This window comes from Chinchilla lanigera, unplaced genomic scaffold (assembly GCF_000276665.1).
Source record: "Chinchilla lanigera isolate Chin_1 unplaced genomic scaffold, ChiLan1.0 scaffold00018, whole genome shotgun sequence".
NCBI classification, from domain to species: Eukaryota; Metazoa; Chordata; class Mammalia; order Rodentia; family Chinchillidae; genus Chinchilla; species Chinchilla lanigera.
The window spans coordinates 5,834,866-5,858,111 of NW_004955419.1; the positions used below are offsets into that span (position 1 = coordinate 5,834,866).

The 23,246-nt window shown below is 51.6% G+C and overlaps 1 protein-coding gene across 5 annotated transcripts; it reads left to right on the plus strand.

The window, feature by feature from the left end:
- Window positions 1-364: 364 nt before the first annotated feature.
- On the plus strand, window positions 365-23,231 carry Lhx6 (LIM homeobox 6; the record flags this gene model as incomplete). Of its 5 annotated transcripts, none has more annotated exon segments than XM_005382538.2 (9): window positions 365-436; window positions 816-998; window positions 1,338-1,459; window positions 9,969-10,189; window positions 12,754-12,854; window positions 13,074-13,169; window positions 13,320-13,542; window positions 16,493-16,596; window positions 21,409-23,231. In XM_005382538.2, coding segments are annotated over 9 exon segments (1,269 nt in total), but the record flags the coding sequence as incomplete, so codon positions are not given.
- Between the last annotated feature and the right edge of the window lie 15 nt (window positions 23,232-23,246).

Here is a 23,246-nt window from a genome sequence, read left to right on the forward strand (position 1 = left end):
TCTGGCTACCTCTTATCTTGGGCATTCACGACAATTTCTAATTGCAGGTAGTTTGTGTGTGTGCGCGTGTTTTTTTCCCCCCTCGGAGGCTTGGATTGCAAGGGAACTAAGCGATTACTTCAAGAGCCACGGGTTAAGTGCAGGGAGAGGGGGAGAGAGAGGGAAAAAATCCAATCCAAATTCAAATTGCTTCATTAGAGAGACACCGCTTTTGTGGGGAAGGGCTTTAAATGCCCACTACAAAGTTAGGACTCATTGTTCGGCGCCGGTTTATATAACAGGCGCGGGGAGGCGCTGGGCGCAGGCTGCGCGGAGCCAGTTCTGCAGCCGCCGCCGCCTGCATTCCCTACCCCACCTCCCCCAGGTGATGGCCCAGCCAGGGTCCGGCTGCAAAGCGACCACCCGCTGTCTTGAAGGGACTGCGCCGCCAGCCATGGTGAGTCCGTTCGGCTCTGCCTTCGGCCCTTGGTCCCCCAACAGCCCAGCTCTTGGCACCTGGCCTGGTTTTCTGGCCACTAACCGCTTCCCCGTGCGCTGGGGGACACGGTGTGGGCGCCGCCTCTCTCTGAGCCTCGGTTTTCCGGCCAGAAATGTGGGCTTTGACCGCTCCCCGCACCCCAGACGCGCGTGTTAAGAGTTGGGGCCGTCCCTTCCTCTCCAACAGGCCCTTCCATTCCAGTCCTCCAGCCTAAAGCGCGACATCCCAGGCGGATTTCGTTGTCAGTTGGTGCGCTCGGCTGCTAGACTCGTCTGGGAAGCCGGGGCAGCTGTGGGCGCCTGGCTCAGTGCTGTGCTGCCTCTCTGCCCCACTGCAGGCGCAGTCGGAAGCCGAGGCGCTGGCAGGCGCTCTGGACAAGGACGAGGGTCGGGCCTCCCCATGTACGCCCAGCACACCATCTGTGTGCTCACCGCCCTCTGCCGCCTCCTCCGTGCCGTCTGCCGGCAAGAACATCTGCTCCAGTTGTGGCCTTGAGATCCTGGACCGGTATCTGCTCAAGGTGAGTCAGGGTGGGTGTTGGCAGGTGTGGGTGGCAGCCCAGGGGAACTCAGAAAAGCAACAGGGGGTGCCAGGTCCCTGTAATTCCAAATACTGGCTCAGCAGCTGCCAGACTTCGTGGCTGTGGGCAAGCCTTAGTGCCTCTGTGCCCAGGGTTCCGTCTGAAAAAATGCGAGGCGTATATTCCTATCCCCGAACCTCAGTATTACCGAAGAAACATAATAGAGTCGCAAGCACCTCCTGAGCTTCGGCGTCCGTCTGCAAATGAGGCCGGGGAGGCTGGGCCCGGGCGTCAAAGAGCCTCGCGCTAAGCCGACCCCCATCTCCGCCCCCTCCCCAGGTCAACAACCTCATCTGGCACGTGCGGTGCCTGGAGTGCTCCGTGTGTCGAACGTCGCTGAGGCAGCAGAACAGCTGCTACATCAAGAACAAGGAAATCTTCTGCAAGATGGACTACTTCAGGTAGGCTGCGGCCCCCTGGGGCCAGCGGTGCTTGGGCGGGCAGGCCCCGGCGCTTACCCAGGCCACTTTTACTGCGTCTGCTCTCAGACTCCTGAGCCTTGGGGTCGCGAGTGCACTCCTGGCGCGCGGTACCCTCCCAGCCCGCCGGCTCTCAGCGTCTCTAACCCAAGGCTCCAGACAGTGCTGCCGAGTGATCTGCGTCCGGTTCCCGCTGCCCGCAGGGTTTTGGTCGTGTCTCTGGCTCCGTCTCGGGTCTTGCCTAAGTCTCAGGCTCCATTTCTGACCTCAGCCACCGCGGTCGAATTCTACGTCCATCCGGGACTCTGGCTGGACCCGCTTGGATCCCAGGGGTCAATCTGGCTGCATCTCCAGTGCGCTCCGCCTCTGGTTACAACCCTCCTTAGACCGCAGACCTGTCTCTGCAGGGACCCTAAGCTGAAGCCCGGACTATCCTTGTTCGGGCTCTGACCCGGGCTGTCCTCCGGGCTGCGATCTGATCCGGTCCCGAAACACCAGCGTGGCATCCTTCTCAGATCCTAGCATTCATCCTGATCCCCAGTCTTGGTCTTCGGCTCAGCCTCAGTTCATGCGTTGGTTGCTGGAGCGTCGCATTTCGAGTCTGGGGTCTTGCCCTCGTCCCAGGCACCTGTTCCAGTCCCAGCTCCGCCGTTGTTTCCGGTCCGGCTTCAGCCTTTTCCGGGCCTAGGCTCTGGCTTTGGGCCCCCGGGAGGCAAAGGCAGAGAAGCAGGCCCCTCAGCCCTGAGGGCCAAGTAGGATCACCTTGGGGCCACGCTCTTTGTGCCACACGTCCCGGCAGCTCAATCGCTGCCAAGTGGCATCCTCCTGCCCCCTTCGCAGCATCTCAGACTCTGGAGCGGGCCTTGCCTCTGGCAGATGCAGCCCTGGCCTGACCCGGTCAAGGGGTCGAGGTCACTGCAGTGTCAGAGGCTCTGCATCAGGCAGTCTGCCCTATCCTGGAGGGAAGGATGAACCAGGCCTGACCATCTGGTCAGGCCTATGAATCTTAGAAAAATGGTGTAGAAGTGGTTCCTGGGAGGGATGCCTGTTCCCAAATGCTTTCTCAGGAAGTGGAGAAAGAGGCTATCCCTATAGTCCACCCTCCCAACCCACATACATCCTTTCCTTCCTTGCCTCAGGAGAAGTCATGGCTTGAGTGTTCCTGGGAAGACCCCAGTCCTCAAAAGAGCCTCTGAGGGTCAGAGAATGTGGTGGACCGCAATGCTGCCCCTACTCCCTGCCCCTAGAGCATTGAAACTCCAGGGACCTTGAAAGAGACCTTGAGCAAGGGTGTGTTGGAAACATATGGAGCTGGGGTTCTCTGAGGAAACCGGAAGAGGCACGGTTAAAGAGGCAGACTCTTCTTTTATGTGATGGGTATGAGAGTCTGCAGCTGGGGTGGGGGTGGGAGTGCTCTACCAGGTGGCCTAGGACTCCTGGTACAAGGAGTATGTGTGTCTGTATTGTCTGGAATCCACGAAGTAGTGCAGGGAAGTGTCCTGAGTAAGGTCAGGCATTTGTGGACAGCCTGTGGGTTTTTATAGACAAACATTTGTCTTTTAGTTCATGTGTGAGTGTAGAAAGTGTGGCGCCTATACGTGAATGTTGAGAGTTGGTGAATGTGTATATGTGTGTGCAAGGTAGTCAGAATAGGATCATGTCTAGATGAGGATCTGTGAGTGGGAGGGTGAGGTAGGATGAGAGGATTCTGAAGTCTGGTCACCGTCCATGCCTATCGTCTCCTCTGAGGGAGCATTCCTGCTGAGGCTTCCCACCCAGCGCTGAGGGGTGAAGGGTGAGGAATGGTGTGCTGTGGATGTGCTGCTATGGTCTGCTGTGTGCGTGTGGGGTGTGACTGGAGTGTAATGTCTCCTCCCACTGTCCCATCTCACTGTTGATTTGGCCCAGGCAGGAAATGGAGGTTAGAGTCACTGTCTAGCACCTCCCTGATCTAAGCCTGATTTCAGTTGAGGAAAAAAAGCCAGCTGCTGTTTTGGGGTCCCCGGGATTCATGTGCTACCAGGGAGTTTAAGGAACCCAACAGGAAGGTGTCTAGGCCCTCCCTGTGACAAAAGACCTGGAAGCCTTCTTTGCTTCTTGGCTGAATGTCCTCCCTGCTTCTTCAGCCCCAGTTTATGCCTGTGCCAGACGGAGCCTCCTTGGTGCTGTGTTTTACCAAACCTTGAAGGTCCAGTCAAAACTAGGGCCTTGATTTCATCATTCAGAGCCTTTAATCATTCAGGACTAACGCCCTGTCCCACTGCAGTGGGATAGAGGGTAGTGTGTGCGGCCTTTGTGGGGAGAGGCAGGAGACTGAGCTCTGCAAAGCCAGTTGTGACCTTGGGCATGTCACTATATCTTTCTGCCCTGTGTTTTCTTTTTCTAAGATTGTTTCCTTGAGCTGCCAAAGAGGCCACTGAGGGAATGTCTCCATGAAAGCACCTTAAGTGACAGTGACTACCCGTGCATCAGTTAGCAACATCGTCATCATTGTGACAAGGGGCGTCAGAGGGTTCAGGTCTATGATGAGCAGTAATCCTTTTCCAGTGACAAGAGTCTCCAAAGCAAAACTGTTTTTGGTTTTTTTTTGTTGTTGTTTTGGTACTAGTAATTGAACTCAGGACCTTGCACTTGCCAGGCAGGTGCTGTGCCACTGAGCTATATCCTCCGCCCTCCAAAGCAAAACTAAAGCCGATTCTTTATTTTTTTTTTTTTATAAGAAAATGGAGGGAATAAAAGCTCACATTCTCTGGGATATGGGTAGAATTGTTGCTTTTCTAAACATTTCTCCTCCTGCCAGATCTCTCCTTGTAGGCATAGCCCATCTCTGGCAGTCCCACCTGTATAAAAAATAATAAAACCCACAAAAAGAGAAAGAAAAAGCCAGCAGACTGCGGGGCAAGAACTATTGTCCACACCGAGCAGCAGCAAGGGCCGCTGTGAGGAAGGCCTTCTTAGAGAAGATTGAAGCGTGTTTTGTAATAGGCAGATCTCTTCTCAAGAGCTGGAGCTCATGGAGGGCTCATGAGATTCTCTGGGCCTCTTTCTTGAATGTGGGGGTCAAAGTCTGGTGGGATATGGATTGGAGCACTCTCCTCAGAGAAAGAGGCTGAGATCTTCCCAGGGTAGAGGAGAGTAAGGAAGAACAGAGTGGCCAAGGCCCATGGAGAGGCCACTTGGATCTCCTATGGTCCTCTCACCCTTGATCTTGTCCCGTGGAGAAGGGGTTTTCCAAGATTCTGTCCCCTATCTTGGCCCTCCTGAACACTGTCTTGTGGGTCTTCCTTCAGTCTCCGTTGGCAGAGCTCACAACGGTGACTCAGAAATTAGTGACTAGGAAGGAACTCTGAGTGTGTCAGGGAGGGAGGTTGCAGAACATGGGCAGATTCAAGGCCCAGTGCTGCTCTTGGCCTGTGTGTGTGTGTGTGTGTGTGTGTGTGTGTGTGTAGGGGGGTGTTGAGTTTTCACTGGCTCTGTGTCCTTGGTCAAGTCTCTGGACTTTTCTGCCTCAGTGTCCAAACAGGACCTCATAAGTCCTGTGGGTTCAACCTCCTTCTCACCTCTCTTTACTCTCTGAGAATCCTTGCAGAAAAAAAAAAAAAAATTACCAACAAGGAAAAATAATAGGGTTTTAGATTTCTTCACTTTTCTGTTGGGACCTTTTCTTTTTTTTCCCACAAAGTGAAGAAAACTGGGGAAGAAACAGCGTATTGGGGCCATTCATATTTCCACTGGCAATAGCAACCACAATCCTCTCTCCCTAGCTCCCTCCTGTTCTCCTACCTGCATAAGTAAGGCAAGGCTAGTTCAGCTTCCTGGGGCATCATTCCTATTATATAGTTGGGGCATCATTCCTATTATATAGCGATCTATGTCCTGGGAAAGTAGGAAGTGACATGATCAGGGTCACACAATAAGCAAGACCACGGAAGAGGGGCAGGGCAAGAGCGAGGCCACCTCTCATCAGGAATTGTGCTAATTGTTTACTGTTTTGTCTCATTTAATCCTCAGGTTCACCTCGTGAATATGATTTTTCATAATCTGAGGGGAAACTGAGGCCTAAGGGGTGAGATCATACAGCTAATAAGTGGTAGAGGCCATGGGACATCTAACTCCACAGACATTCCCCGACTCTTTTCCAGGGAAGACATGTCAGCTACCTCTTTGTGCATTGTGGGACCTGTGGAATGGCAGAGCCCCCCTTTGCTGGTCCCAAGTCCCAATCCGGTTCACACGGCTTTACATAGACAGCACTCCTGGGTGGCCCTGGGAGTAACGGAAGAGCACCCCGCTCAGGCCTGAAACTGGCACAACTTTGCCAAGGTCAAACAGCCCTGGTCCCTCTTCCCTTCTGACAATGGCACTGAGGAACAAAGGGTTAACCGCCTCCCTCATGTTTTAGGGGTAGGGTGCCTACAGTGCTCAGGTGGCTGAAGTTCCAGTTCCTTGCTGGGTCCACTGGCCCTAGGGCAGGGCCCCATCCTTCCCTAGCCTTCCACCTTGAGCCCAAGAGCTGTTCTTGAACTCCAGAGGGAGAACCCCACCCACTCCCCTAAAGCGAGGGCCCTGGGGAGGTTGAGAGACTGCGAGCGGCCCCCCCACCACGGTGGGGGGGGGCAGCAGCCTCCAGCTGTTGGGGGCAGATGTTGGGGAGAAGGAGAGGGGAGCTGAAGGGGAGGGGCCTCAGGCCGAGACCTCGGAGGCACGCTGGCCGCTTTAACCTCTTAATTGCTGGTTCTGGTTTTTCTGGTTTCTTCCCCTAAGGGTTTGGTTAGAAGGAAAGGAACACAGGGAATAGAAAAAGCTCCACCTCCAACCCTCCTTGTTCGCTGCATAGAATCTCTTTAAGGCCATCCATCCAATGAGCATCTGCAGCCCCAAACAAGCGAACTCCAGTTTTGAGTTTCAGTGCCTGGGCTCAACAGCTTCCTAACATTGGAGCTCCCACTCTGAGCTTTTGGTTTCCTCAAGCAGAAAAGGTGTAGCTTAATAAACGGGGCAAGGGGTCGTAGTGAAACTCCGCTGGGCTCATTCATCGGACAAGTAATTACTGAGCGTCTGCTGGGTATCCAAGGGAAATAAACCTGGAAAGCGAGCCGCGCTGGGCAAGGGCGCACAGCTCCCGCTGCACGACCACGAGTATCCAGATCGCTGTGCTCCCCATTCTGAGGATAGAGGGTTTGGCGGTGAGCGATACCCACGCTGCTCCTTTCCGCAGTGGCCAGGATGCGCCGCAGCGGTTGGACACCTCTCCGTCTCCGAGGCACCTCCGTCCTCCTCGTCTTTACCTCCGGAGCACCAGGAGCCAGGGAAGAGCGCTGGAGGGTTAGACCTCCCAGCAAGCCTGGGATGGCAGTAGGAGCGTCCCCTAATCCTTTTGGCGCTCCGTTCACAGCTCCCGAACACCCCTTTCTTGAAGTTTCGTTGTCGGCGCCGCCCATTTCGCTGCTTCCGGATAAGGGCGGCTTATGTCTAGCAGCCCGCCTGGGAAGGAGTCTGTCGGTTTGTCAGAGCCTCAATCGTAAGCCTCCTCGTACCTTTTGTTCGTGCCGTTGACCCCTTTTCTGGGCGGGAGACACATTGCAGGAGCGGCCCTAACTCATCCCATCACACATAATGACAACCCTATCGCCTCTCCGAGGATCCAGTGCGAGGATTATTTCGTTGACTGGCCTGAGTCACAGCAAATTCCGAGAGAACCTAGGACTGGGAACAGCTTCTGACCTTTGGCGTGAGAAAATTGCTGATGGGTCCAGTCGGTGTCCGCTTAAGAGCAAAGGGTTGGGCACTGTGGTTTACTTATGTGGGTGCAGTGTGGTCTTGGTCTTCGGGGACTCGCAGGGCAGGAAGACCAAGGATGGGTGAGCGGGGAGACTGGCAGAGGATGAGGAATCTCACCCAGCCGAGGCCGAGGATCAGAACCGTGCATTCTGGCGCAGCGCACAGAGGTCACAGGCGGGAGGATCAGCCGCTTTTGCCCTCCCTACCTCTGAAGGCTGGGACCTTCCCTGCTCTCCTGTCTTCCTGAGGATGCGCTTCGCGCCTCTGGAGGCGCCTTCGACCCTGCCCTGCCCCGCACGGGAGTTTTCAGAACCCACGCCCCTCCCATAGGTCTGACCCAATAGGTCAGACCAAGCACCCTTCTTATTCTTGCTCCTGGGGTCCCAGGTCACCTCATACCCAGATTGGCTGCTCCGGCGGATTCTAGCTCTGTTAAGGACCTCGGTGAGAGCCTCAACCCTGGCCCCACACTGTGCGGTCATTTGCGGTATCTGAACCACTAGTTCCACCCGTGAAAAATCGGTTTCAGAGTCGCTACATCATGCGGACTCGACAAAGCCGAGGGTGTGCAAAGAAAGGCGCTGTGCCCAGGAGCCCACCACCACCCGCAGGAATGGCTCTGCGCATGGGTGGGCGCTCTGTCCTCCCCAAGTACAAGTAATAGAAAGAAAGCCAGCCTCGCCTCGGAGACCAGAGTGTTCCCCATCCAGATGCCACTAGTTGGGTGGCAGAACCGGGAGGTTGGTCCCAAGGTTGGGGAGCTGGGGTCGGCAAAACGGTTTGATCCTTCACCCCATGTACTGCAGGGTTAGGAACAGAGCCCATTGGCGTGCTGAGCTCTCTCTGGAGAAGTGGTTCCTGAGGTCAGGAGCCGCCCCAGCTGAGCCGCTTGAGTGAACCTTTCCGGAGGATGGTGGCGGTGGCCACAGAGCATCCTCGTTCTCCTGTGGCTCTCGAGGGGTCGCCTGAGCTGACCGAGGCCGCAGTGATTGCGCACTTGGTACAACGCAACATTTTTATCAACCATCGACTACATGGACTTACCAAAGGAGGCAGACTGTAACCAGAGAGGTTTTGCTAGGCTGTTTCCTCTAGCCACACACAGACTTTTGCTAATCCTCCGCTGAGTGGAAGGGTGTCATTCCTGGAGACAGGCAAACCTTGGTCTGCTCTCCGCCCCAGGAGTGCTTGGGATAAACGGACACCAGCCATTGACAGACCGCTGTGATCAACGCTAAGTGGGTGGTGGGTCTCTGGTGGACATGTCCTGGAAAGAACTCGTCTGGGAAAAGGCCTGGAGGTGGGAAAGTGCTTCAGAGGGGGCCAGACAGACCTGGGACTCGGGCTTGGATGTGGGGATGCGCGAGATCTTGAGGAAGGTCTGGAAGGAAATGGGCCTGAAGAGGATGCAGTCTGCTGCATTTTCTCAGCCTAAAGTGGCTTGGTTGAGATCCTGAGGGGCGAGGGGAGCTACCAAAGAACTGTAGGTAGGGTGTACACAGGATTCCAAAGTGCATGTTGGGAGCTTCTGTGACTGCCGTGAAGAGGATGAGGTGGCAGGGCAAGGGTGGAACCTGGAGCGACTGGCAGGTTGGGCTGCCTGATGGGAACGTGGTCTGAGAGGGACAGTGACAGTGGAGATGGCGAGGAGGAGATGAATCTCAGAGATCTTAGGAATCAGAACCCTTAGCCCTTGAGGACTGAATGTGGAGTTTCAAGGAGGGAAGAATATATGAGTTAGTGGTAGTGAGGGCGTCAATCCCTGATCTAGAAAGCACAACAGAGGAAACTGAAGCTGAGAGGGTTGGGACAGTCAACCATTTGAACAAGACTTCCCCGGTGGCCAGGACCTGGCTCCTGCTTCCTGGAGGGGCTCCCACTCTGGTGATATGCTGCCTAACCAAATAGCCCATTACAATGCAGGGAGGGAGAAGGGGAAGTAGCAGAATCAAGGAAGGTGTAAAGGGGCAAGGAAACGTTTGATTTGGACCTTTCACTTTTGTCTTTTTTAATATTCAATGTTAGGATGTCATAGGCTCCAGAGTCTGGGACTAGATGGGTTCTTCGTAGACTGCAAAGCCTTCATAGAGTAAACAACTACTAGTAGTCATTGCTGTCACCTAGCTCAGCTCAGGGCAAGGAAAGTAAGAACTAAGAGGAATTAAACAATTTGCCCACGGTCACAGGGCCAGTATGTACATCTCTGTCTTTCTTCCAAGGAACTCTGATTTTTTGTACAACTATAGCTGGGGCTATAGTTTATTTATCTCTGGAGTCAGCCTGGATGGGGTTCCTATCCTTGTAAGCTGTGTGACTCAGTGACCCCTATTTTCCTCAACTGTAAAGTGAGGACTAATTGGGATAATCAGTGTGAAACACAGAGAATCTTGTTGGGTATGTGGTGCTCAAAAATTTGCCTATTAATATTACTATGTTCTCCTAACAGCTATGAGGTATTTCAATGAACACATTCATTATAAGTGTAAGTGACTATCACAGAAAATTTGGAAAAGTCACAAAAGCACCATGAAGAAAATAGAAGCACCCACCAGCTCACCTTCTAGGTGGGACTTGGCTGTGGAAGGGTAGTCCATCCAAGAATAGGTTAATGAGTGAGCAACTGCTCCGAGTCCAGAAGCCTGGGTGTGGCATGTGGCGGGACGGTGAGAGGGAAGCCTTACCAACCTGTCCCTGCTCCCTTGTGTCACAGCCGATTTGGGACCAAGTGTGCCCGGTGCGGTCGACAGATCTACGCCAGTGACTGGGTGCGACGGGCACGCGGCAACGCCTATCACCTCGCCTGCTTTGCCTGCTTCTCCTGCAAGCGCCAGCTGTCCACCGGTGAAGAGTTCGGCTTGGTGGAGGAGAAGGTGCTGTGCCGTATCCACTATGACACCATGATCGAGAACCTCAAGAGAGCCGCGGAGAACGGTACCCAGCTGGCCCTGCCAGGCACCTCTGTCCTGAGCCCTTTCCCACCCAGACCCAGCATCCCAGACACAACCTATACTGCTTTACAAACTGGGAGTTCCTTAGTCCACCTGAAGGCAATGTGAAGATGGGGCTGTACATCAGCTGCGCGTGCGCTCTGGCTCCACCATTTGCATGGGAGTGGAAGATGCTGCCAGTCCCCGCAACTGTTAACTTACCTATAAAATGGGGCCAATGACATATTCTCAAAGATAGAGGAGCTGATGTGTTGTAAAGCCAGGAGACACTCCATGATCCCTAGAGATGGAGTCTTAATGGATCAGCCTTCTCCACCTTTGGAAAGCTCTTGTTGATCTGGGAGCTCATCCCTTCCAACTGCCTGTGCCAGGCCTGAAGATGCAGCTTCCATCCTGAGGCTTGAGGGTGGGAGTTTCATACCAGACCAGTGGCTCTGGCTATAAAGGCAAAGAACCTAATTCCTGTGACTAGAGACCCAGCTCCAGCATACTATGCTAACATATGAAGTTTCCTTTCCTCTCGGGGCCTCAGTCCCATCATCTGATCCCTAAATGTCCTTTGCCTCTGATAACTGTTATTTTCCAAGACATACGGGCCCAAGAACAGACATCCAGGGATCTAAGGGACTATTACAGGTGGGGTAAGGGCTGGAGAAGGGAATGTAGGCTGGGCTTTGGGCAGAGGCAAGGACCTGTCTGCTACAGTGTCTGTGGACGCTGTTATTTTCTCTATAACATGGATTATTTTAGATAATCTTTACAATAGTCCTAGGAAATTGGTGTTGTATCCCCATTTTATAGGCAAGAAAATAGGCAGATGTTATCTGCAGTATGTAGCTTGCGACACATTATGTGCTGGTAGGTCTGGCTGATTCTAAAGCTCAGGCTCTTTACTACCATAGCATAGCACACCATACTATGATGGTACCACCTCACCCCCAGGCTCCAGGGCCCTTTAATCAGACTTCAAAAAGCCAGAAAGGTGCTGAGATATGGCTGTCTTCAGGAATTTCATTTCTCTATCTAAAAAAAAAAAAAAAGCCACACTTGTTTACTTTGCTATGGGATATTACTATCGTACAATTTCTGCCTCACCTCCACCCAGTTCCTCTGGGGGAGGTTATGGACCACCCTGCCTCAATTTCTAGGCCCCAGCCCAAGGACTAATTGGGGACCACCAGAATGTTCCTGGCCACGGCTAAATCAAGACCATCACCTTCTCCTGCCAGGATCAGGGCTAAGTGGAGAGCAAGTGAACTTGGGGTGCTAGGCAGTTTTCTGTAACGTGGTAGGCAAGTCAGCAGTGGAGTCAGGATGGAAACTGGAAAGTCAGACCTTCTTTAGCACCATGGTCTTTAATAACCTCAGGCTCCTTCCACACCTGGATGGATGAGGACCACCTTTAGTCATAGTCTGGTCCATCACATCCGGTTCTCAAGGTGCGGAGACCATGAGAATTTGAAGGCTTGGGGCCCTCAGATCTCCCTTAGTGATCAACTCTCAATGTGGGCTACTGTTTTGTTTGTTATACATCACACAAACACATACACACACACACTACACATGTTCACTATAGAAAAATTAGAAAAGATCGTTAAGCAAAAGAAAAACAAAATCAAGATCACTCTAAATGCTACCTTCTCTCATTTTAATGTTTATCTTTCCAGATTTTAAAAATTCTATGTATCTTGGTGTGTTTGTTTATTCCTTCAACATAGTTTTTGTCCTAATTTAAAAATTACACTAAATTGTTAGCACTGGTTATCTCTAACTGGTGGAATTACTGGCGATTTTCTACTTTTTTTATGTTTATTGAAATTTTCTAGACTTTTAATAAAGACCATGGATTAATGCTGTACTAAAAAACATGAGGTGTTAAAAATAAAATGGGTATTTAGTGGTTTACAATTACAATAGTGAAAGTAATATAAGTGCAAAGAGAATATCTAAAATATACACAACTTAAAATTGAAATTTAGAGAAGTTAAGTGACATTTAATTGTCTTGAAAACTTCAATAGAGAAATATTGAAAGTAAAGGGTCTCTTTGATTGCACTCCTCAGAGATAAACCACTGCCAACAGCTTGGTGTATATCCTTCCATTTTTTTCTCACTCATTTTTATAAAATTGGAGTCACAGTTCTGGAACCTGCTTGCTTCTTACCTCCACCAGCCTTTGGTTTCCTCCAGTTTAACCAGGAGGGAATCCGGTTTGGGGCGTTAGGGTCAGCCAGCTTTCAGATCCTAGCCGGAAGTTTCCAGGCAGAGGCTTTTTTCTTTCTGAGTCTCAATTTCCTTTCATGTAAAATGGGGATAATGCCACCTCTCCTAAGGGTTGTGACACATAAACAACACTATCGAATGGACTCCCAGAAACACAAGCTCTTTCCCCAGAGACTAAGCTCAGGGACTAGGACCTTGGGATCCCCACTCCCAGCCAGCTCCGCTCCTGACCCTTCCAGGGACAAGCTCCCCCCACCCCCATCCTTTCCAGGCTGCCACTAGAAGAGATGGGGACGCGTGGTCAGCTGCTTCTGTCGCCCCCAGGGAACGGCCTCACGTTGGAGGGGGCAGTGCCCTCAGAACAGGACAGTCAGCCCAAGCCGGCCAAGCGCGCGCGGACGTCCTTCACAGCAGAGCAATTGCAGGTACCCGGGCGAGCCGAGAGCAGAGGGTGTGGGCGGGGTCTCGCAGGGGCGGGGCTGAGCGGCCTCTAGCCCCACCCCCTCGGCCTGGACCCTCGCTGGCGGGGGGGGGGGGCGGCTGCAGCTGTCTGGGGCGTGGCCTCGGGCCCAGAGCCTCTGATTGGCCCGGGGTCTCGGAGACCTCCGCGCGCCCCTGTCTCATCGCCCTTCCGCGCCCCGCAGGTTATGCAGGCGCAGTTTGCGCAGGACAACAACCCCGACGCACAGACTCTGCAGAAGCTGGCGGACATGACCGGCCTCAGCCGGAGGGTCATCCAGGTGCGGCCCGGGTGGGTGGGGCCTTCAGATCTGGGGCGGGGCCTGGGGGGAGCCCTGGAGCTAGCTGAGGTGCCGAGGGTCGGGGGTGCACGTGGCCGCCCTTCCTCAGGAGGCGACGAAGCAGCCCCGCCTGGGGTGCCCCGGCAGCAGAACCGACCCTTTTCCGCGAGGCCGAGGCTGCTGAGGCTGTTGTTCCAGGTGTGGTTTCAAAACTGCCGGGCGCGTCATAAAAAGCACACACCGCAGCACCCAGTGCCGCCCTCAGGGGCGCCCCCTACCCGCCTCCCCTCTGCCTTGTCCGACGACATCCACTACTCCCCGTTCAGCAGCCCCGAGCGGGCGCGCATGGTCACCCTGCACGGCTACATTGAGAGTAAGTGATCACGACACGGGGACCGCGGGGCCTGCGGGGAAGGGGATGCTGAGGAGGGCGCCTGGGCGAGGAGGCTGAGGTGTGGGAAGGCCTTGCAGAGCATCCTGGTGAAGATGCGGGACCCCCAAATCACTGGGACCGAGGAGGTGCAGGGAAGGAGTAAATTTCCCGTCCTGCCTCAGTGGGGCGGCAACCCTGTAGAAGCAAGCAATTTAGCCATTCCTCAAATGTCTTTCTATACCCACTCTGTGCAAAGGCCGAGGGACTCGGTCTTTCCCTAGATGAGCAAGATTCCTGTCGAGTCCGCATTCTGGTGGGCGAGACAGCATGGAATGACAACCAGAATGTGTGACAGTCACTGGGATGGTTTCTGCAGAAGGATGCCCGCGGGAGTGTTGAGATGCTCCTGGGGAGGCTGCCTCTGAGAGGGGAAAAATCAGTAGAACTTAGTGAGGCATGTGGACTGGAGGAAACTCAATGTGGGCAGAGGAGGGCCTAGAAAGCATCCTGGCACAGGTGCATTTGGGGGAGCAGGCCAGTGTGGCAGGACCACCCAGGGCTGTGAGGCCTTGGGCAGATCACCTCACCTCCTTGAACCTCGACTTCCTCACCTGTAAAACGGGATGATAATAATGCCTCTCAAAGGGTGAGGATGGATTCGTGCATCCTGTCAAAACGTCAAGTACCTCTGTGTTTTTAGCACAAGGATTCAACAGTGAACACAACGGGCCAGCTACTGTGCTCCTTGAGACTCACATTCCTGAGTAGGAGATGGGAGGGCTGTCATGGATAGGTGTGAGCACAAGGGGAGAGATGAGGGCCCAGTCCTGGTGAGTGACCTTGGAACAAGAAACTGGAGGAGGGAGAGAGTAAGAGTTCAGTGAGAGTCTGCTCCTGAGCAGGTGCTTTTCCCAGATTTTCTCTTTTGGGTTTGTTTTCTCAAAGCTGGGGGTGACAAAAACAAAGGAACAGAAAACCAGAAGTCACACACACGCGCACGAGCACACGCTCCCTTCTCTGACTCCAAGTAAAAGGGGAAAGGAAAGGAGGTCAGAGAATTGTTGCTTACTGGACACTATATTGTTTGTGTCTCTGCACATCACAGGTCACTATCCTCTTTAAGTAGATGAGGACACCAAAGACCCGCTGTTAGTGGGAGTCAATACCTTTTACTGATCAAACGTAGGCTTTACTGTCAGCTTCAACCGCCCCTGCCATCTACTAGCTGGGTGTCATCGGGCAAGTTTCTTTGCTTCCCTAAATATCAGTTCCCTCAACTGTAAGAAAATGAGGACAATAAGAGTAGCTATTTCAAAGCAGTGTTGTGAACATCAAATGAGAAAACTGATGTAAAGCCTTCAGCACTTAGTATCAGATAAGTATTAGCTGCTTTTGTGATGGTGGCTATGGGGCTGACCGGCAAGCTAGGAGTGCACATTCTGTTTACAGCACCAGGCTGCCAGATGGAACCATGCCTCTTTCTAAGTTCTGAACCATCTGCCCAGCAGGAGGGACACTTTTCCCTTCTCATTTCTAAACAGTGACTTATGTTTGGCATTGCACAGAACCCGTTAAATATTGTTAATGATGCCGAGGACCAGGGGCTCTCTAGGTACCAGGGTTCTAGTCTACCAGCTAATACTTGCTGTGGAATTGGTAATGGATCTAGGTGGCCCCACTGAAATACAGCCAGGACTCTGTCCATGCATTCCCACTGACCAAGTCTGGATCTCTCTTTGATTCCTGAAAAAGGGCTAGAGGACCCTTTCCTCTTCCCCTGGAGATGGAGCCCATCTTGAGGTGGAAGACGCTTGGGAGGTCTGGACCTGCCACCTCTTGCTGCATGACTAAAGGTCAACCTAGTAGTTTTTTTTAGTTAACTTAATCCGGAATCTTGAATTTTCTGAAGGATTAGAGCTGGACACTGATGAAGTGTTAGAACCAGACCCCAGGAAAATGAACTTCTGATTTGCAGTTAACTAAAGTCATAGGATCTGGAGTTTCTTGAAGCCTTGGAGCTTAGAATCTGATGAAAGCTTTGGGACTGGGCCCCAGAAAATTGCACAGACACACAACTATTTGAGTAACCTGAAGCTGTTTATGGATTCCTTGAACACCCAGGGAGTTAGAAATCTTCAATGTAATACAGTTGCTTTATTCTATAGATAAGGGAACAGTGACTACAAGGGCACCATGACTTGTCCCAAATTATATGTCAGTTGTAAGTCTCTGCACAGAGCTCTTTCTGTGACCAAAGAGAAAGAAGTCTGGAGAAGAGACAGGCAAAAGACCTCTCCATTGTAGTAAACAGGCTGAAGCATGAGAGATTTGGATCAGACATAAAGGTGGATCTTTCCCAACGGTTTTAGATAGTGAAATCGAGTGTAAAACCTCATGCAACAAATATTTACAGAGTTCCTGCTAGATGCTATGTCTCATTCTAGGTCCTGGAAATGTATAGCAATCTAGAAAACAAATAAAAATTCCTGCCTTCGTGGAGTTAGCAGAAATAGATCAATACCAAATCAACAATAAAAATGTATAGCAAGTTAGATAATTAGGGTGAAAGAAGAAAAATAAAGGTGGAAGGGAGGGTTAGGAGGGAAGGGGAGGTTGGTGGTGTTGAGTTGCAGTTGTAATTAGGGTGGTGACCTGTGAGATCAGAGTCCTCATGGAGGTACTTGGTAAATCATCTTTGGTGAGGATCTGACAGATGGGGTACAGGCTTGCTTGCAAGAGGTATTCACTACCTATTTGTGCAGGAGTGTTTATCAGTGAGCCAGGCAGTTAGCCCAACCCTCTTTAGAGCCCTACACATATAGCCAATTGGTCTTGCCTAGGGCCACCCAGGTGGTAAGTAGCAAATGGGCTCCAGTTTGCAGAGCACAGGGCAGGTGGGATCCTGCGGGGAACTTGGGGGATGGGCTCCAAGGCATCCTCTCATCCACAGGTCAGGTACAGTGCGGGCAGGTGCACTGCCGGCTGCCTTACACCGCGCCCCCCGTCCACCTCAAAGCCGACATGGATGGGCCGCTCTCCAACCGGGGTGAGAAGGTAAATGGAGCCAGGCTGGGCCTGATGGATCAGAGCTTTCCTGCTGGGGATGGGTTTCCAGCAGCATTGCCTGCTACTGAGTGGGCACCATGTCTCTCTGTGGCAGATCATCTCTGCCCAGCTTGCTCAGGCTCCCACGGTGCCCCCAGTCAGTCAGTTGAGCAGCTGCCGGTTTGTTCCATGTGCGTGGCCACTCCCCAAGACGCCCTTGCAGGCCCCCTTTCCTATTGGCTGTGTGGCCGTCTCTTCTTCAGTCTGGAGAATTTACTGTACCTAAGCTTTGAGGTTCCAGGGAAGGCTTCTGCCTCCTATCATCTTACTGACTTTTCTTCTTCTTTCTTCCTCCTGTCTGTTGGGGATGAATAGTCAGACCTGGTGGGGCTCAGAGATCAGAGGCCAGCAAGTGACTTTGGTCAATTGGCAGGGTCTCCCCTTTGGAATTGGATCTCTGGTTGTTCGGGCATCAGGACTAAACATCCAGAGGATGCTTACACATATCAGTCCGGTGGCTGGAGGGTTTTGTTTTTTAAGCACTAGAACTGTGTGTTTAATCTTGTCCATAATGCAAACGAAAGTAGATAGAGCTGCTTGGTGAAACCATGGAGGGGTAGGAGCCTTACTTCTTTCTCAACTCTGAGACACTTCACAGTTAGCCTTGAAAGCCATTGCTCTGAGGCAGACCCTCATTTTAGAAGTAGAAAGATAGAGGCCGCTGTAGCTGAAGGTCAGGGCCTGGGTGAGAGCCTGTGCATTTACTCACTTACTGAGAGTCTGGAGCACAGAGATAGGCAAAGCATGGTCACTGCTCTTGAGGGGGCCACAGACTGGAAGGGAAGACTGTGATCAAACTGCGATGAGCCCATGAGATATGGGGAGGAGTGGGGCAAAGGAGAGACTTTGGGAAGACTTCCTGGAGGAAGGCAACCCTGGAACCTAGGCCTGGAAGCTGAACCAGAGTTTATCGGGGAAAGCAGGAGCTATTCTGAGCGTCAAAGAACTGTGAGCCCTTCAATGTCCCTGGCACACAGGCTTAAGGGGGAAACTGGTGAGAAAGAGGTGCCTGGAACAGTGGACTTTATTCTTGGCAGCACGGGAGGGGGATGCTAAGTGCTTACAAGCATCACTGTGGTAGTACTCTGAGAGGCTGGGGGAAGAATGAGCCATGTGAGGTAGGAAGCAGCACGTGGTAGGGTGTCTAGGTAGAGAAGCTCAGTGCTTTAAAGATAAAAAGGTCCTCATGGACCCTGCAGGCCAGTGGATCCCAGTCTTGGCGTATCTTGGAATCATGTGAGAAGCTTGGAAAGGTATAGATTCCCAAGCCAGGGAACTGGATAGGGAGGTCTGAGTTGGAACACAGGGATCTGCATGTGTCGTGCCCAACCTATGAGATTCTGAAGGGGAGCCTGGAGGAGAGAGCACTCTTTCAGGATCCTTCCTTTAGCTCTGCCTCCTGTTTTGCATGTGCTGGGCTCTGTGCTGGATGGCACAGGGGAATGTCTGTAGTATGGAGGTATAGATAACCTAGTTGGACAGATAGGTTTACAGGTAAATTGTATTCCTCAACCCAAGAATCTGGGAGCTGGTGAGACCACCCCAGGAAAATCCACTCTGAGACTGTCATCTTCACAGTGAGAGCTGCTGTTTATTGAGCTCTTTCTCTGAGACAAGCACTTTGCACATGTCATCTACTTGATACCTCCCAGCCACCTGTGGGTGTGGAGATGGCCTTCCTCAAGCAAAGATGACATGATTTGTCCAGGGATGTGGTGGGTCTGTTGGACTCTGAAGTCTGTGCAGTTTAGTAATCATTTCCTATCGTGTAGCACTTTAGAACTAAAAGAGCTCTCTCTGACCTCATCCTTCACAGCCTCACTGGGAGGATGATTATGATGATCTGGGTTTCATACTTGTAGAAACTGAGGCTTATAAACAGCAATAGCTTGTCCAGGCTCCCAGTGAGCGTGAGCATAGCTGTCCTTAATCCTAGGCCTGCCTGCCTTACCGGTGGGAGAAAATTTGTCCTCTTAAACTGGTACTGGGACTGAGGAAGGAAGCCGGCACAATCTCTGCCAGAAGGAGCAGCAGTTACATAGGCAGTTACACTGCAGTATGATACAGATGAAGTGGGGACAACCATGGATTTGAAGGACCCAGAAGGGGGAGTGATAAGCTCTTGGGGAGGACATCCCGTGTTGAGAGCAAGTGTATAGAAGCACAGAGGTGTGGGTTTGAGGGCCCCATGGGGTGTTTAGTCCAGCTGAGGAGAGCTGACAGGGGCTATATAATGAAGGGCCTGGTCCACTGAGGAAAGCGGGTGAGCCTTGGAAGTGTATGGGACTGGTCCCAGCACTTGGAGAAGAGCCCCTTTCTCCTGGTTGTGCAGCTAAGCTTGTGGTTATGTCTTGTTCAGCCTGAAAAGTGAGCTAGGCCGGGCTCTGGCAGCTTTGGCTCTAGGTTCCTGGCCCCTGGGTTTGTCTGCTGAGCTAGAATTCTCTCTTACTGGGTTATGTCCCCAGCTTTGTGTCCAGAAGCATTGCGTTAAAGGGTGCCTCCCTCCATGACCTACTGCCCTCACTGTGAGGCCTTCTGCCAGCTCTAAGGGATCTTTCTGTTCACATCCTGTCAAACCTGTAGGGCCTGGTGGGTCACAGGGTGTGGGCTGAGCAGTCAGCTCAGCACTGCATGGGCTTTCTCCCAAGTTCCTCTAGGCCTGAGCCAGCCCAGTTGTGAGAAGACCCAGTTTCCCCCCTAGGGCTGGTCCCTGAACCCACTCATCCAGACCAGCACTGGCCTGGCCAGGAGAACAATGCCCTGGACATTCTCAGAGGAGCTTCCTGTCTCTACTGCATCATCATTTGGCCACACATGCCTGTGAGTTTCCGGAACCACATTTCTTCCTGGTCAAGTACCCTGATCCCATAACTGTAGTGCTTGGAAAGTTTTTAGAACCAAGCTATCATTGATCGGACGGAGAAGCTGAGGCCCATGGAGGAGAAGGATCTGACTAGGGTTATTCCTTTTGAGCAAGCTTTTCTTAGTGAGAGCCCAAAGCCATGTGTCCTGCAGGCTAAAGAGAGCAGTGCCCGACACCAGGTGAGGGATGCTACCTGAGGTCTAGAACGCCAGGTCTCATTATCTGCTACCTCTTTCTTCTGAGACTCTGAAGAGGAAGTTTCTCAGAGCTTCAGTTTCTGCATCTGCAAGATGGAGTTAATAATAATTCCCACTACCTAGGACTGCTGTAGAGAGTAAATGCAATGATGTATAAAGAGTCTTGCACACTACCTGGTACACAGGAAGTGCTCCATAGGTGTTGGTTATTATTTGATTATGGAAATCCCACCTTATATACGGAGGATTTGTTCTAAGACACCATGGGTAATACCAAGCCCTACATATACTATCTTTTTTCCCACACATACATACCTATGATAAAGGTTCTTTTACAAATTAGGCACAGCAAGAGGTTAACAAAAATAATTAATAACAAAATAGAACAATTACAGCAATATATGGAAATGATAGTTATATGGACAGGTTCTTGATCTTTTGAAAGTGTCAAAACAAATGCTAGTATTTTGGGATTGCAGTTGATCAGAGATTGCAGTTGATCAGAGATTGCAGCTGATCAGAGTTTACTGAAAGTGTGGGTCAGGGAGAGCTGTGCTCCCTCATTGCTTTCCTCCCCCACCTCCTCTGGTAACTGTTGCCAGGCAAGAATTGTTCCTGATCAGAATGTATCAACCATGGGGTTGTGCCCGCTGGATGTCCCTGGACCTCTTGAAATCTCCTATTTTCTTGTGAAAAGGAACATCCCATTGACCAGCTAGCTAATAGTAATCCTTGACCTGAACTTCAGGGACCTGGGTGTGTGAGTGTCAGCGAGGTGTCAGCTAGGTGCTTCAGTGGAGGAGGGAAAGAGGAAGTTGTCACAAGCCTCTTGGCTCTGTGAAGATAAAGTGTGCATGGAGTGCGGAGGCTGCCGTCTGCCGGATAGTAAGCGGTCAGTGGTATTATCGTGGTGCCCTTGAAGAGGTAGAGATTGTCCGGTAAAGAGACCTTGCTCTGGATCTAGGCGTGGTTCTGATGCTGGGTTTACCTCTTCCTAGCTCTGTGACCACAGGCTCACTAATTGCTACCTCTTTGAGTTCCAGTGCCTTCCCTGTGAAACAGAGATAATGCTGGGACTCCCCCATGGGGTCAAGGTGTGGCTTCAGTGAAATAATTCTTGGAAGGTTCAGGGTAAAATGCCCAAGCTTCTTTGTTGCTGGTGTTGTAGCTTACTGAATCTTCCCTGTCATCCCCATTTTATTTAGGAAGCAGGCTCAGAGAAGGGAGTGATTTGCCCAGGTTCTCACAGCAAGTAAACTGGCAGAGCCAGGATTTAAATCCAAACCTAGGCCCTGAGCCCAACCTCATTCTCCAGTTCTCCATGCCTTTGAGTTCCCCTGGAGGCTGCCTGGTGGGGCCGGCCTCCAGCTTAGCCCCCTCCCATGTCCTCCTCTTGCAGGTCATCCTTTTTCAATACTAACGCTGCCGGCACTTGTGCATCTGTCCATGGGCACCCCACAGCTGCCCCTCAGCTGCTGAGATCCAGTGTCCAAGTCACGGCCAGGGATCCACAGCCTCTGCATTCACCCCCACCCGCCATCCTGCCCGCCGCCAGCTTGGCCCCCCAAGCCTAGCCTTTCCCTCTCCTGCTGAGAACCAGAAACCCCCAAGAGCACTACAGAGTCCTCCTCTTGGAAGGCAGAGCTCCCTGAAATTTGGAATGAGGGTGAAAACAACAGCCTGTTTTTCCCATTTAAACAGGAGTTATCTTCAACTTCAGCTGATCACAATAGCAAAAGGCAAATGGAATCGTGCAACGCCAACAGCCTCCTAATTTACAGGTTTTCTTTCCCCTCGTATTGGCCTTTATGTACTACTTCCTTGGAACCATCTCTGAATTCTGAATAGCCAACAACCCCCAATGTTATCCACTCTGTTGCTTTTGTCTGGAAAACTCTGCAGTGTTTGTGGGATGTCCCCAAGGGAAAGCTATGTTCTAATTTTATCATTTCCATCTGTCTGGTTATGTCAAGTTAATTCAGAAAGAGAAGAGACACTGACCAGCCCTAAGAGGCCCAATAGGGCAGAAATGGAGGCCTGCCCGGACCAGAAAGCAGACGGACCAGGGAGGGACTGGGGACACTGGACTGGGAGAAACACTAACCATTCCAAGGAGAGGAAAGAGACGGCTTAGTGAAGGGGAGACTTTACCCCCAATTCATTACTTACCTTATATGCAGAAATCATGGCAGAAATGGTATTTGATCTATGTGGTGACACTTCTGAATGTTTGAGAAGGCTAGACCTGGGGACCCTTGTTGGCTACTTGTTTACTCCTGATAGAGGTGCCTGGCCAGGTCTTCTCTTGGGGGGAGACCACTCATGGGGAGCCAGGAACAGAGCCCAGTGAAATGGCAGCCAGAATGTTAATTCATTTCTCACTAGAGAGAGGTGCCCACTGCCCATTGCCCATTGCCTGGGTGAGTGTGCCAAGCCTAGGGTTCTAGCTGGTACCTCTGGGTTTCCCCTCAGCTCTGCCCAGCTCCCACCCCACCCACTCCTGAGAACAGAGGCCACACATAGCTGTGCTCACATTCATCCCATTCTGCTGCAATTCTTCCACTCTGAACAAAGGGCTTGGGCAACACACAACCATGATTTGTTATCAGGGGATGCCCATTTGTTTCAAGCTTATCCTATAATTCTAGAACTACTTGGAGACCTGATGCATTTCCCACTAGAGGCTGCTAGTAAGCATGTTTTAGCTCAAGTCTTTATTCCTACATTTGGAAGGAGACCGTAGGACAAAGAAACATACACAGTCGATGTCCCCATTTTCAACCATGGCAGACATCACTAATCGATTGCAACATTCTTATTCTCACTCAGTCTGGATAAGCTTTCAGAATTCACATGCTTGAAGTAGGCACTTAAATGAGAACCTATATGCCAGTTGCTCTGAGACCTGGAGGAGGGTGAGGCTTGAGTGTGGCCCAAGAAAGGAACCTGAATCCCCTCCCTTCCAAAGACGTTACAGCTGACTAAGGACAAAGAACATAACATTCACAATGTGCTGAGTGTGACACACTGTTCAGAACTCATCCAATGGAAACTGGTGCCCAGCTCTGTGCTGGGAACTGATTTAACAGGAGCTACGTGGGCCTGATCCCTGGCCTTGGGAAGCTTAAATCTTTCTTTGATTTTTGCTCCTAATGATCAAAGCCCCAACCACAACCATGTGGTAAGTGGCCAGTTGAGCTCTGTCCCGGGTCACCTAGGACCCACTCTGCCTTCAGCCTCCTCCCAGGGTCTAGTCCTTGAGTGGATCACATGGCCGTAGCATGTTGCAGTCAAACGTCTTCACTACCCTTTTAAGAGCAGCCTGGGAACATACAGACCGTCGAGACTATTTATTTAAATACAAAACGAAAGGGGAAAACACACACGGAAAAAAATTGTAAGCACTTTTTTGTAAAACCAATGTCTGTTTTGTTACATACCTTTCATGTCGTGCTTTGTAAATGTCTTATTTGTGTAATAAATAAAGTTAATGCAAGTAGAAGTGCTGGCACTTAAATCCAGAACATGATGGGATTCCA